The sequence below is a fragment of the Budorcas taxicolor genome, chromosome 7 (genome assembly GCF_023091745.1).
Source record: "Budorcas taxicolor isolate Tak-1 chromosome 7, Takin1.1, whole genome shotgun sequence".
Lineage (NCBI taxonomy): Eukaryota > Metazoa > Chordata > Mammalia > Artiodactyla > Bovidae > Budorcas > Budorcas taxicolor.
The window spans coordinates 8971620-8987465 of NC_068916.1; the positions used below are offsets into that span (position 1 = coordinate 8971620).

At 44.9% G+C, this 15846-nt stretch overlaps 1 protein-coding gene across 1 annotated transcript; it reads left to right on the forward strand.

Moving 5' to 3' along the window:
- Positions 1-12345: 12345 nt before the first annotated feature.
- On the forward strand, positions 12346-13299 carry LOC128051131 (olfactory receptor 10H1-like). Its single transcript, XM_052643622.1, has one exon. The coding sequence runs from the start codon at positions 12442-12444 to the stop codon at positions 13297-13299; it is 858 nt and encodes a 285-aa protein (XP_052499582.1). The 5' UTR covers positions 12346-12441.
- The last annotated feature ends 2547 nt before the right edge of the window (positions 13300-15846 follow it).

Below are 15846 nucleotides of genomic sequence, written 5' to 3' on the forward strand. Positions count from 1 at the left end.
AAGGATCAATCATATAGTCTCAGGGATGGAGAGGAGATAGGTCAGGTGCAGGGGCTCTGCTTCTTCTCACAGATCCCCTTGTCCAGATGACCGTTCTACAGGAAGTAATCCTAGTGACTATGATGGAGCATCTTGATGCAATCTTCAGATTCTTAGGCATTGTTTGTTCCCAATGTTAACATATCTCTGAAAAGACACAGATAACTGTAGGCAGGGAAAAAAAAAAATTCCCTCTTGACTCCAGGATTACGGATATGATTTTGTCCCATCAAAGCAAAATTCTGGTCTGTTTGATAATTAAGATTCAAAAAGGAATTCTCAACTCATAGCACATCTCGGAGCAGCCAATTTGTCAACCTCACTAGCTTTTCAGTTGAAACTGGGACTCAGAAAGAGGAAGTAATCGTGTGTAGATCCTGCTGTTTCATCTATGCAGTCTGTCATGGTTCTTCCTCTGAATGCCCAGCTCGTGGTCGTCTTTCTTATGGTGTGTGTGGTGCAGTTACCTTAATTGTCTGCAACAGCCTGAAACTAAATCCTGGAACCAGGTTTGTGAAGTTGGACAGGTGACTTGTTTTTGCTGAACTTCAATTTCCCCTTTGGTGAAAGACCAATTAGTAAGGACAGAAAGTCCTGTGCATGTACAATACATAAGATATATTAGGTCCTTGGTCTGTCAAGTCCAGAGCACCAAGACTCTTTGGGGAGATGTGATAACTTATGACAACCTCCAGTAAGAGTTGAGTGCCCTGGCCGTACACACACACACAAACACACGTGCATTTTAGATTAGCTCTGGCTGTGTGACCTTGCGTATTATCAAATTTACCTAACCTCAGTTTCCTTTGGTGGAACACAGTGGTAAAAATAGGACTGCACCTCATAGTTTGTTGTGAGGATTCAAGGAGTTAATGTGTGAACAGTGCCTGACACATAGGAAGTACTCACAGAAGGGGTTCTAGGAGTATGATAACAGGGCATTGTACTCTGTCTTCCTTTCCAGGGAAATATATATAGCCTTCAACACATCTTGAGGACCAGGCTCTGGAATAGTCACAGGACCACAGAGATGAATTAGGTGCCATTTTTTCTTTTCACAACACTCCCATTTTGTCAGAGGACCTGACCCATGAGAATAAAAGCACACTAAGGGTGGTGTGCTAGGAGATGTTGAAAAATAATAAAGGAGGGGTATTTTATTGGCAGCATAAGGAATCAGTAGGGGTTCTCCAAGAGGATGAAGAAAAAGTCAAGCCACCAAGAACTCCAAATAAAAGTAAAAAGGTATGAGAGTGCAGAGTATGGGCTAAAGCAGTAAGAAGAGGGGCCCTGAGGGAGATGGGGTCCCTAAGTTTCCACTTACCTTTCCACATGTTCAGAGCTGAGAGATAAACCAGATTTAGCCTTTGTGAATGTTTGAGAGAGCTCCTGGCCTTAGATTTCACCTCACCAGCTTCATGAAGCCTTATTGGAAGACTGGGCTCCATCTCTGCAAACTCATTCTAGGTTCTGAGCCTGTCTTCAGCTATAGCAGCAGCTTTACTCTGGAGTCTGAGCTGCCCTATTACCACAGCATTATTCTGGGAGACTCTACTCAGCCTTTCGAATCACTGACCACGCCACCTTGCCTCCATAAATCTCACACATGACTCTTTCTAATTCAACATGGAGCCCACCATACAAGATATCCATATGGTTATTGTTGTTCAGTTGTAAAGTCGTGTCTTACTTTTTAGCAACCCCACGGACTGCAGCACACCGGCCTCCTCTGTCCTCCACTATCTCCCAGAGTTTGCTCAGATTCATGTCCATTGAGTTGGTGATGCTGTCCAATCATTTCAGCAGCCCCTTTCTCCTTTTGCCCTCAGTCTTTCCAAGGATCAGGGTATTTTCCATTGAGTCAGCTCTTTGCATCAAGTGGCCAAAGTATTAGAGCTTCAGCTTCAGCATCAATCCATCCAATATTCAGGGCTGATTCCTTTAGGATTGATTGTTTTGATCTCCTTGCTGTCCAAGTGACTCTCAAGAGTCTTCTCCAACACCACCATTTGAAAGCATCAGTTCTTCAGCGTTCAGCCTTCTTTATGGTCTAATTCTCACATCTGTACATGATTACTGGAAAAACTGTTGCTTTGACTATATGGACCTTTGTTGGCAAAATGATGTCTCTGCTTTTTAATATGCTGTCTCAGTTTGTCGTAGTTTTCCTTCCAAGGAGCAAGTGTCTTTTAATTTCATGGCTGCAGTCACCATCCGCAGTGACTTTGGAGCCCAGGAAAATAAAATCTGCCACTGCTTCCACTTTCCCCCGTTCTATTTCCATAAAATGATGGCACTGGATGCCATGATCTTGGTTTTTTTAAATATTGAGTTTCAAGCCAGCTTTTTCACTCTCTTCTTTCACCCTCATGAAGAGGCTCTTTAGTTCCTCTTCACTTTCTGTCATTAGAGCTGTATCATCTGAAGAGGACCCAAGTTATTCTGTTTCACCAAGAACAGTGAGGCTCGAAGAAGGGAGTAGAACCAAGAACTGAAACCAGATGGGCTTGACCAGCGAGTATCTGCCCTTCACTGTCCACTGGGCTGCATGTGGCAGTCAGATAATGGAGTGAAAGTGAAAGTCACTCAGTCATATCCTACTCTTTGCGACCCTATGGACTATACAGTCCATGGAATTCTCCAGGCAAGAATATTGGAGTGGGTAGCCTTTCCTTTCTCCAGGGTATCTTCCTAACTCAGGGATCGAACCCAGGTCTCCAGCATTGCAGGCAGATTCTTTACCAGTTGAGCCACTAGGGAAGCCCAAGAATACTGGAGTGGGTAGCCTATCCCTTCTCCAGGGGATCTTCCTGACTCAGGAATCAAGCCAGGGTCTCCTGCATTGCAGGTTGATTCTTTACCAACGGAGCTATCAGGGAAGCCCAGATAATGAAGTTCTGGCCTCCAATAATGGACAGCCACTGCATATGGAGCATCTAATATGTTCATGCTTTATATAACTTTCCGTTGATTCTAACATATCTGGTTTCACGGGAAAAGCTACTAGTAATAAAGCAGAGTAGTTTCCATTTTATGACTCCTTATCATCTTGAAGAGAGATTTGATATTGAAGGATATTTCTTTTTAAAGATGACTGACAGCTGTGTGTAGGTTAGGAGAGAAGGAAGGAGGAGGAAAATATGGAGATAGAGGGCAATTTTATCTCTGGATGTGATATAGTCAATAGAAAGAGACACTGCCTTAAGAACTACTCAATTGTTCAATTCTTAAAATGATTCTGTGCGCGCGCATGTGTGTGTGTGTGTGTTGAATAGTGATGTTAGTCAAAGGCTACAAACTTTCTGTTATAAGAAGAGTAAGTGCCCAGCAGTGTGTCTACAGTCAATGTATTAACTTTAGTGTGTTATATTCTTGCAATATATTTCAGTAGTGTATTTTATACTTGAATTTTATACTTAAATATTCTTGCCATACAGAAAGCTAACTACGTGAGGTGAACGCTGTGATGTTTTAATTATCTTGGTTGTTGGTTGTCATTTCATAATGTATGTTAAATCATCACATTGCACACCTTAACATTGTTTTAAAAGAGTTAAAAATTTAAGACCCAAAATAAGAAAAAGTAAAATGGTGTGTGCTCATGAATCTACTCACCATATGACATATAATTACATGCATGGTATTCAATACCAATGTCAGTTGACTATCACTTTGTAAGATGTAAGCTTTAGGAGAAGTTGAAAGAAAGATACACTGGACCTCACATCTTTGTTTTTTTTTTTAATTTTTATTTTTACTTTATTTTACCTTATAATACTGTATTGGTTTTGTAATAGTAGATTTGCAAAATATTCACTGATTCAGTATTTGTGAATTTGTGTAACCAACTGATACATGTACACCCATTCTGTACCCATAAAGCCATTCTATTTTTCACTTTCAGAACAGTATTTAATAAATTACATGAAATATTCAACACTTCATTATAAAATAGGCTTTGTGTTAGATTTGTGATTTTACCCAACTGTAGGCTTTCCAGGTAGTGCTCGTGGTGAAGAACTCACTTGCCAATGCAGGATTTACAAGAGAGGAGCCTGGTAGGCTACAGTCCATAGGGTTGCAGAGTTGGACATGATTGAAGTAACTTAGCACTCATAGCCGATTAACAACATTGTGACAGTTTCAGAAGGACAGTGAAGTGACTCAGACATACAGGTGTATGTATCCATTCTCCCCCAAACTCTCTCCTCTAATCCACATCCACGTAACTGCCACAAAACATTGAGCAGAGCTCCCCATGCTATACAGTAGGATCTTGTTGGTTATACATTTTAAATATAGCAGCGTGCACATGTCGACCCCAAACACCCTTCTCCCTATCCTTCCCCTCGGCAGCCATAAGTTCATTCTTTAAGTCTGTGAGTCTGTTTTTGTTTTGTAAACAAGTTCATTAAATAAAGTACTTTTAAACAGAAACAGACATGATACAAATTATATGTTGATCCATTGGCAAAAATGTTGTAATCAGAGGCTCACTGGAACCCAATCCTGTTTTTCCCCTGAGAGCTTTGGCTAAGTATTCATCAGGTCAGGGTTTGTGGTCATTTTATAGAACATCAGTTCAGTTCAGTTCAGTCGCTCAGTCGTGTCTGACTCTTTGCGACCCCATGAATCGCAGCACGCCAGGCCTCCCTGTCCATCACCAACATCTAGAGTTCACTCAGACTTGCATCCATCGAGTCAGTGATGCCATCCAGCCATCTCATCCTCGGTCGTCCCCTTTTCCTCCTGCCCCCAATCCCTCCCAGCATCAGAGTCTTTTCCAATGAGTCAACTTTTCCCATGAGGTGACCAAAGTACTGGAGTTTCAGCTTTAGCATCATTCCCTCCAAAGAAATCCCAGGGCTGATCTCCTTCAGAATGGACTGGTTGTATCTCCTTGCAGTCCAAGGGGCCCTCAAGAGTCTTCTCCAACACCAGAGTTCAAAAGCATCAATTCTTCAGTGCTCAGCTTTCTTCACAGTCCAACTCTCACATCCATAGATGACCACAGGAAAAACCATAGCCTTGACTAGATGGACCTTTGGTGGCAAATAATGTCTCTGCTTTTGAATATGCTATCTAGGTTGGTCATAACTTTTCTTCCAAGGAGTAAGCGTCTTTTAATTTCATGGCTGCAGTCACCATCAGCAGTGATTTTGGAGCCCCCCAAATAAAGTCTAACACTGTTTCCACTGTTTCCCCATCTATTTCCCATAAAGTGATGGGACCAGATGCCATGATCTTCGTTTTCTGAATGTTGAGCTTTAAGCCAACTTTTTAACTCTCCTCTTTCACTTTCATCACTTTCTGCCATTAGGGTGGTGTCATCTGCATATCTGAGGTTATTGATATTTCTCTTGGCAATCTTGATTCCAGCTTGTGCTTCTTCCAGTCCAGCATTTCTCATGATGTTCTCTGCATGTAAGTTAAATAAACAGGGTGACAATATAGAGCCTTGACGTACTCCTTTTCCTATTCGGAACCAGTCTGTTGTTCCATGCCCATTTCTAACTGTTGCTTCCTGACATACCTACTGTGTAAAGAATCTGTCTGCCAATGCAGGAGACGTAAGAGACATGGGTTCAATCCCTGGGTCAGGAAGATCCCCTGGAAGAGGGCATGGCAACCCTGTCCAATATTCTTGCCTGGAGAATCCCATGGACAGAGGAGCCTGGAGGGTTAGAGTGCATAAGGTTGCAAAGACTTGGACACAACTGAAGTGACTTAGCATGCACACACACACACCATGAATGAGGAGAATCAACCGCATTTCCAAACAAGTAAGAAAAAGGAAAAATGGTGCATTCATTCTCCAAGCTGAGAACACCATGTAGTTAGACTGATGAGACCAAATTGACGAAGAAGTTTTCAAAGTATTGATTTGGTCCTGCTTATGTGAATGTATGTGATGTGCCCTGAGAGTGCAATTCTTAGGTCTACAATTATGGAGAAAATAAATGATTCACCTCCTGAAATCACCATTGCATTCACACTGAGGCCAAAGTCTGAACTCAGTGGATTTCTGAGGACTTTGGCTCCAGCACTCTTCATTGACTTTACCATAAATTTTCCTAGAACTGCACTGTGGTCTAAGGTGTTGTTTTTGTTTATTCTTGGCTGTACTGGGTCTTCACTGCGGTATGTGGTCTTTCTGTAGCTGTGGCGAGTAGGGGCTACTCTCCAGTTGCAGTGGATGGGCTTTTCATTGCTGTGGCTTCTCTTGTTGTAGAGCTTGGGCCCTAGGGCACATGGGCTTCAGTTGCAGCTCACAGGCTCCAGAATGCAGGCTTAGTAGTTGTGACACCCAGACTTAGTTGTCTCTCAGCACGTGAATCTTCCCAGATCGCACCCGTGTCCCCTGCTTTGCAAGGTGAATTCTTAAACACTGGACCACCAAGGAAATTCATTATTCTGTTATTAAAAAGAATGAAGCACCGATGCATGCTACATGACAGATGACTCTCAAAAATATTATGCTGAGTGAAAAAGCCAGACCCCTGTATTGTATGATGCTGTTTATATGAGATGTTCAGATCAGGCAGATCCACAGGGACAGAGAGCAGATAAGTGGTTGCCAGGGGCTGGGAGAGGAGGACTGCTAATGGGATAGTGTCTTCCATTTGAGGGGTGATGAAAATATTCTAGAACTAGATAGAGATGATGGTTAAGTTATGTGAATTTCACCTTGAAAATAAAGCAAAACCAAAAAGAGCTTAAAAAAATAAAATCATGACAGTACTCTTATTTTATGGGTTTGTGTTTGTTCTAATGTCTCATTCACACAAAGGTCTGTAAAGATGCCCATCACAGTCATCATTGTGACCACATGGCTGGCCATTGCATGACTTCTTACCTTATTTGTAGCATCTCAATCATAAGAAGAAGAAAGATATTTGTTTATTGATTAAAAAAATTTTTAAAGGACACTGAATTGGGCACATGATATGAATGGACAAGAAATAGAGTAGAAAGGCACACACGGAAGCTCCCTCAGCCCCAGTGGGTGAGGTCAGAGCTGCTCTCCTGCCAAAGCCAGGAGCCAGGGCTACAGATCCCAGATTTGTAGAGCATTAGACTCTGCTCAAGCCGCTGAGACGCTAAGGTAATTGACCCACCCTTGACAGGCAGGGAGGGAGGGAAAGTGAAGACAGTCTCCCTGAGGTTGCCTGATGACTCCCAGGGTCTCCAGGGGTCCCAGCATCTCTGTAACCAGAGGGCAGATGAAGGGACAGTGGGACCACAGGGGGGAGATGGCAGCAGGCAGGGAGCAGAGGCAGCATAAATAATGGAGGTGAGGCTCAGTAAACCCCCACCTGACTACTCAGGGTGGCAGTTTCCTTGCCTTGCAGCCCTTGCTCATACAGCCTTTGCCTGCAGGAGAACAGCAAACCAGAGCCTCCAGCTGGAGTGAGACAGAAGCAGGTGCAGAGCCTGGAGTCCCAAGTGAGTCACCTTCCCTCCCTCCCACTTGACCAGGAGAGACCTGAGGAACCAGCAATCACAGACTCAGAGAAGGTACACTGCTTACAAAACCCTTTGTGTAATTTAAATCTATTGGGTGGAAAGTGAAGTCAGGGCTCCACTTCTTGGCTTCAAAGTAATGTGACGATTGCTTTGCAGGACAGGTGAGGAAACAGAGGTGCTGTGATAAGATACACCACTCTACCCAAAACACTCGTCTGACTTTTACCTGCTCTCCCCTCTCTGTTCTAGCCAAAAGCCAATGGTGAATTGATTGCAGGGAGGCAGAGAAAAGAGACAAACTGATTTAAGATCCAGCCACCCCCTGTGATTGTAAAGTATTAGGGAGGCACCAGGTTGGACAGGTGCTGTGATGGTAAGGAGTCAAGGATGAAAATAGGGAGGATAAAGGGAGGCAGCAGGTGGCTGAGATGGGAAGGAGGGGATGCAGAGAGGGGAACACAAACAGCTTCGTGAGCAGAGAGAGCCAGGATGGGGGCAGACAGGTAAGGCAAGTTGGATGCAACACAGACCTAGCCTGTGGTTCTCCACCAGGGGCGGTTCTCCTCCCCAGAGGACCCTGTGCAATGCCTGAGATGCCTCTGATGTCATAGTTGGAGATGCTACTGGCATCTAGAGAGTGACAGGGATGCTGCTCAACATCTTCTAATGCCCAGGGCAGCCCCCAACCACGGAAAATGATCAGCCCCTAATGTTCCTGATGCTAGGTTGGAAAACCCTGCTGCAGTGGTACGTGTAGACAGGGTTTGTGCACAGGTGGGTTTGACCTCTGAGTTCTGAGATGGGACTGGCCCCTCTGTGAGTTCTTTTAAGTGCCGGGTCACACTCCCTCTCTGGGGCTGTTCAGTTTAATTGCAGAGGAGCCCCTAAGTGTTCTCCTGGTGGATCAATGCCAAGAGACGTCAGTCCGCCTCTCTGCCATCCTGAACTCAAACCCATCAGGGTTCTAAAGCTTTTGTTTTGCTTTAAAAAATTAAGAGACTTTACTTCTCGGGGCAGTTTTAGGTTCACAGAACATTGAGCAGATAGTGCAGAGGATTTCCACATACCCTCACTCCCCCTGAACTCAGTTTCCCCTGTTACTAACATCCGGCATTAGTAAGTGATTGGGTTACAGTTGCTGAACCAGTAGTGACACATTATTAATAACCAAAGCCCACAGTTTACCTTAGGGTTCACTCTTGGTGCTGTTCAGCCCATGAGTTTTGACAAAGGGGAAACGTCATATTCACCATAGTATCATACAGAATTGTTTCATCAGCTTAAGAAAAATGGAGTTCCACCTAATGGAACTGGAGTTTCTTCATTCCTTCCTCTCTTGTCCTGAGTCCCTGACAACCACCAATCTCTACTGTCTCTACAGTTTCCCAGAATGAACAGAAACCATCTTAGCTGTGTTCTGTATCCCTGCCATCCCAGAAGGTGTATATTAAGTCTTGGGCCACCTCCCCAGGATGTGGTGAGCTCTTCTCGTCTTATAGTTCCTCTCTTTCTACCTTTATGACTATGGATCTTAATTAATAAACAGAGGGAGTCTGTGGATGGTCTGGTATGGTGAAGCTAAAAACTCCCCGGTCCTGGGGAGTAGCTCTACCATTCATTAGCAGCCACCAGTAAGTGATAAGTATAACGGAGAAGTGAGCAGAAGACAGGTTTTGGGGTCATTCAGATGTCAGTTCAGATCCAGGCTCCCCCACTCAGGAGCCCTGGTCCCTTGGCAAAGCTATGTATCCTCTGTGGATACAGATGCCACTCCTGTAAAGTGAAAGTTAGTCACACAGTTGTGTCTGACTCTTTGCAATCCCATGGACTATAACCTGCCAGGCTCCTCTGTCCATGGAATTCTCCAGGCAAGAATACTGGAGTGGGTTGTCATTTCCTTCTCCAGGGGATCTTCCCGACCCAGGGACTGAACCTGGGTCTCCTGCGTTGCAGGCAGATTCTTTACCAACTGAACCACTTCTGTAAAACAGGGATCAAAGCAGGTGCCTCATAGTATTAGGATAATGGTTTAATAAGACACACATGAGCACAGGTGCCAACATCCCATAAAGAGTAGCTATTCTCAGCAATAACTCAAAATCCAGTGCCAGAGACACTTGAATCTCTAAGACAACACGTTATAATGATGGCCATGAAAAAGTTAGAAGCAAGGATTTTAAGATTCACTCAGGAGTTGTTTGGGAAGCACCCAGGAATGAATGACTAGATCTGTTTTGGAAAGAGATGCCCAGGAAGGCTACACAGAGAAGGTGACACTTAAGCTGAGTCTTAAAAATGAGCATGTGTTGGTCAGTTGGAGAAGGAGAAGAACCTCAATTTGGCAGAAAGAGTGGTTAAGGAATTACAACTGTGCTCTCTAGATCGTTGGTCCTCAACTTGGGATGACTTTGCCCCCCTCCCCGTGGGGACACTGGCAATGTCTGGAGATAATTTTGGTTGTCACTCCTGAGCGGGGCTACTGGCATCCAGCTGGTGGAGGTCAGGGATGCTACTAAAGACCTCCTAGTACACAGGAGAGCCCCCCCAAAGCAATGGATGATCTGGCACCAAATATTGAGAAACCTTGCACTAGCTGTTGGAGAGCTTCAGGAAGTTGAGAGCACAGCTCACATGATCCCAGTCTCATCCATTCAGTCTCTTCTTGGAGGCTCTTGTTTCTAATCATTGACCTTGACCCACCCGTTCTGTGATCTCAGAGTATCAGGACTGAGTGGGACTGTTACAGCTACTATCCTGGGGGCATACAGCAGGTGCTGACCCAAAATTGAGGGGAAGATGCAAAGGACTCCAAGGAAGGGAGGCTGAGAAACCCTGGAAACCAGGGATGTTGGGGAGAATGCAGCCTCCATTCACCCAAGTGTCTGGTTCCCCCAGTTTGGGTTGCTCTCAGACTGTCAGGGTTTCATCTAGGACATGAGCCCACTGAATAGAGCATTCATTACATTTTCCTATTTTTTTCATTTTGGTAAAATACACATAACATAAAACTTACCATGTCTCCATTTTATAGGATACAATTCAGTGGCATCTAGTACATTGACAGTATTGTGCAACCGCCTCCTGTAACTAGTTTCAGAATCTTCTCAGCACCCACAAAGGAAACTCCATATCCATTAGCAGTCACTCTCCATTCTCCCCTTCCCGCAGCCCCTGGCAACCACTGGTATGTTTTAAACTCCTACATAAAGGTTCAAAGCAACACTATTTACAAGAGTGCAAAAATGAAAGCAATCTAAATGCTCATCAGTGGGCGAATGGGCAGAAAAAATCTTGTTTATCCATGAGTGCATGTGTGCTACGTCACTTCAGTCGTGTCTGACTCTTTGTGACCCCATGCACTGTAGACTGCCAGGTTCTTCTGTCTATGGGATTCTCCAGGCAAGAATACTGGAGTGGGTTGCCATGCCCTTCTCCATGTTTATCCATAAAGGGATATTATTTGGCCCTAAAAAAGAATGAAGTTTTCATACATGCTGCAACATGGATGAATCTCTAAACAACATGGTGAGTAAAAGACACCAGATCCCAAAGCCCACATAATGTATGCTTGCATTTAGATGACTTGCCTACAGCAGGCAAATCTATAGACACATAAAGTAGATTAGTGGTTTACTGCCTTTTAAACTTGACATTCCTAATTTTAAAAGATCACGTAAAAACAAGCAAGTTATTTATAAAGAGACATTGAAAGCTCATTAAACTGAAGTTTTACTGAGCACAGACCAGGTACATTTTCTCATTTAATATAGATAGCTCCTATTGTTTTCCAGATCACAGTTCAAGAATAATTCATTTAATTCTCATAATAGCTCTTTGAGGCAGATGAAGAGAAATGGAGGTGCAAATAGGTGAGGAAATTGCTCATTTTCACACAGTGTGGGTAGAGCAGGGATTTGAAGTCTATCAACCGACTCTCTCATCCGTTTGTCAGATGACTATGTTGCATTGCCTCAGAACACATACATGGTCCTCATGGAATCAGGAAAACAATGAGAACATTATTTCTACACAGTGTCTTGCCTTAGGTGTCTTGCACCGATAACTCCGGAGGAAGAATCTGATTGGTGCATGTTAAGTTAAAGAAGCACACTGGTCCCAAGTGTTGTAGCCATGTGGTAGGGATCTTGTGGTGTCTGAAGCTCTGGGAAGAACAGGATTTATCAGAAGGGAGCAGAAGGGCAGAGCAGCAGGGGAAGGAAGCTCTGGTGAAGGAACATTTTGATTTTTGGAGGCAAACTGCTGCTGCTGCTGCTGCTGCTAAGTCGCTTCAGTCATGTGTGACTCTGTGCGACCCCATAGACGGAAGCCCACCAGGCTTCCCCGTCCCTGGGATCCTCCAGGCAAGAACACTGGAGCAGGTTGCCATTTCCTTCTCCAATGCATGAAAGTGAAAAGTGAAAGTGAAGTCGCTTAGTCGTGTCTGACTCTTAGCGATCCCATGGACTGCAGCCTATCAGGCTCCTCCGTCCATGGGATTTTCCAGGCAAGAATACCGGAGTGGGGTGCCATTGGGGATAGAAGGGTAGCAACTTTGCGGACAGCCAGTCACGGGCTCTGCCATTTTGAAAGCTTTACCATAAACAAGTTTCTTAGACTGTTTCCAATTTTCTCAATGGGTAGTCTCAAAATACTCAAGAGAATGATCAAAACAGCACCTCCCCCACTACACTGATGAGAAGATTAAACTGTAGGAGGCCCAGAGTAGGAATTCAGCCAATGTCATTTGTCATTTATCAGGAGCAGCCCCTGGGGCAGAGCCAGGAGTGATGGAAGCTGACAACCTCCCTCCATCCAGTAGCTGACCTCTCCACATCACATGTTACTTCAGGTACAGTCTCCGTGCAGGGAGCCAACTTCTCAGCAGTGACTGAATTCATCCTCCTCGGCTTCTCCACCTTCCCCCACCTTCAGCTGATGTTCTTCCTGCTCTTCCTGCTGATGTACCTGTTCACGCTGCTGGGGAACCTGCTCATCATGGCCACCGTCTGGAGCGAGCGCAGCCTCCACACCCCCATGCACCTCTTCCTGTGCGCCCTCTCCACCTCCGAGGTCCTCTACACCTCCGCCATCATCCCGCGCATGCTGGCCGACCTGCTCTCCACCGCCCGCTCCATCTCCTTCAGGGCCTGTGCCAGCCAGATGTTCTTCTCCTTCACGTTTGGCTTTACCCACTCCTTGCTGCTCACCGTCATGGGCTACGACCGCTACGTGGCCATCTGCCACCCGCTGCGCTACAACGTGCTCATGAGCCCCCGGGGCTGCGCCTGCCTGGTGGCCTGGTCCTGGGCTGGAGGCTTATTTATTGGGTTGCTGGTGACATCTGCCATTTTCCAACTCACTTTCTGTGGGTCTAATGAGATTCGCTATTTTGGCTGCCATGTGCCACCTCTTCTGAAGTTGGCCTGTGGGGACAACGTCTCTACCGTGGCCATGGGCGTGGGCCTGGTGTGTATCGCCGCCCTGCTGGGCTGTGGTCTCCTCATCCTCCTCTCTTACGCCTTCATCGTGGCTGCCATCTTGAGGATCCCTTCAGCCGAGGGCCGGCACAAAGCCTTCTCCACGTGTGCGTCCCACCTCACTGTGGTGGTCGTGCACTACGGCTTTGCCTCTGTCATCTACCTCAAGCCCAAGGGTCCCCAGTCTCTGGAAGGAGACACACTGATGGGCATCACCTACACGGTCCTCACTCCCTTCCTGAGCCCCATCGTCTTCAGTCTCAGGAACAAGGAGCTGAAGGAAGCCGTGAAGAAGACCTTCCTCAGCAAGCTCTAGCCAGAAAAAAAAATGAGATGATCTGGGAGGAATTTCTTGGAACTGACTAAATTGGATTATCTGATGCTACCATCAGAGATGGCACCTGTAAGCATGTAATAACCTGTGTTTGTCTGATGCTTTATGGTTTACAGGGACATTTGTAGGCTATATCTATGTGTTTGCAAAAATGGTTAAACAGTGTCATGCATATATGCAGGGTGGAAAGATGTATGGGATGATAATACACAGAAAGTCAGATTCATTGATTTCTTATCTGTTGCAGAGCACTTTGTCAGGTACCATTAACTTTGAATTTGTTCTTCTCCTGTGAGAAAGCAGGGTGGTATAATTACTCCCATCACCATAAACCCATAGTGCCAAGAGAAATGGAAGATGTCAGGTCTCCACCTTCTTGTAGGCAGCAACAGGTAGCTACATCACAAATATTTTGAGACTACGGCAGACTAAACCAGATTGTAGCAGAGCACTCTAAATTTCAGCATTGGTGATCTGTGCAGTTGCAGTTAGCAATGATAATATTCAGGTGGCACTAGTGGTAAAGAATCCGCCCACAATGCAGGAGACACACGAAACTCAGGTTCGATGGATCCCTAGGTGGGGAAGATCCCCTGGAGGAGGAAATGGCAACCACTCCAGCATTCTAGCCTGGAAAATTTCATGGACAGAGGAGCCTGGCAGGCTATAGTCGATGGAGGGTTGCAAAGGGTTGGTCTTGATGACTGAGCATCAACCCACCACCAATGTGCAGATTCAGAAAAAGTTGAGGAAATCTCCATGTTTCAAGTGTGAATCTCAAGCAGAGAGACAGAGAAGTCTGTATAATTAGTTCAAGGGAAAAAGTCCCATCGTGAGAAATTGCCTGCCGTGGAAAGAGTGTGAAGTGGCACAGCCACCAGGGGTAGTGAGTGCAGAGCCCAAAATGAAGGTGTGTCTCATGGTCACATCAGTTTAAATATCCCCATTTGCACTAAGGGGGATTTAAGGTGATTCTTGAGAGTCCCTTGGACAGCAAGGAGATGAAACCAGTCAATCCTAAAGGAAATCAATCCTGAATATTCATTGGAAGGAATGATACTGAAGCTTGAAGCTCCAATACTTTTGCCATGTGATGCGAATAGCTGACTCACTGAAAAATACTCTGATGCTGGGAAGGAGTGAAGGCAAAAGGAGAAGGGGATAGCAGAGGATGAGATGGTTGGATTGCATCACTGACTCAATGGACATCAATTTGAGGAAACTCCAGGAGACAGTGGAAGACAGAGGGGCCTGGTGTGCTGCAGTCCATAGGGTCACAAAGAGTTGGACATGACTTAGCAACTGAACACCAGGAACATCCTTCCCACCTCCATGTCTGCTCATCCGTTCTCTACATCTGCTTCTCTATTCCTGCCCCGCAAATAGGTTCATCTGTACCATTTTCCTGGAGTCTACATATATGTATTAATATGCAAGGTTTTTCTTCCTGACTTACTTCACTCTGTATGCTAGACTCTTGCTCCAATCAAGTCTTTACAAATGACCCAATTTTGTTCCTTTTTATGACTGAGTAATGCTGCAGCACGAGTCCCAGTAAAGCCTTGCTTGAATTTTTTGTCTGACCTCTTCTCAGTTTCTGATGACCCACTCCAGTATTCTTGGGTTTCCCTTGTGGCTCAGCTGGTAAAGAATCCGCCTGCAATGCGGGAGACCTGGGTTCGATCGCTGGGTTGGGAAGATCCCCTGAAGAAGGGAAAGGCTACCCACTCCAGTATTCTGGCCTGGAATTCCATGGGGTCACAAAAGAGTCAGACATGACTGAATGAATTTCAATTCAGTGAGTCCAAGAACCTGGATTGGTAACAACCGGTAGGTGAACAAGATAGTGCTTATTACAGCATAGTGGTTATAGGCAGTAATATTATTATAAACTTCAGAGTTGTTGAAACACTATTCCCACTACACACAAAAAGAGACAATTATGTGATACAGTAGAGGCGTTATTAGCAAACACTACAGTGTTTTGCTGAAAGGCTTCACTTTCGTCTCAGGTTCAAAGGATTTGTTAATAAAATAAGCCACTCTCATATACAAATAAATAATATCAATATTTCTTAGAGAATTATCTTGCTAACTTTCTTTCTTTTTTTTTTTTTTAATTTTAAAATCTTTAATTCTTACATGTGTTCCCAAACATGAACCCCCCCTCCCACCTCCCTCCCCATAACATCTCTGTGGGTCATCTCCATGCACCAGCCCCAAGCATGCTGTATCCTGCATCAGACATAGACTGGTGATTCAATTCTTACATGATAGTATACATGATAGAATGCCATTCTCCCAAATCATCCCACCCTCTCCCTCTCCCTCTGAGTCCAAAAGTCCGTTATACACAGCTGTGTCTTTTTTCCTGTCTTGCATACAGAGTCGTCATTGCCATCTTTCTAAATTCCATATATATGTGTTAGTATACTGTTGCTAACTTTCAAAAAGAGAAATAGAAAGACCAGAGAATCACCAAATTGGGTTCTGACCAACATCCAGACTTAAATAGCGCTGGGAAGCCCT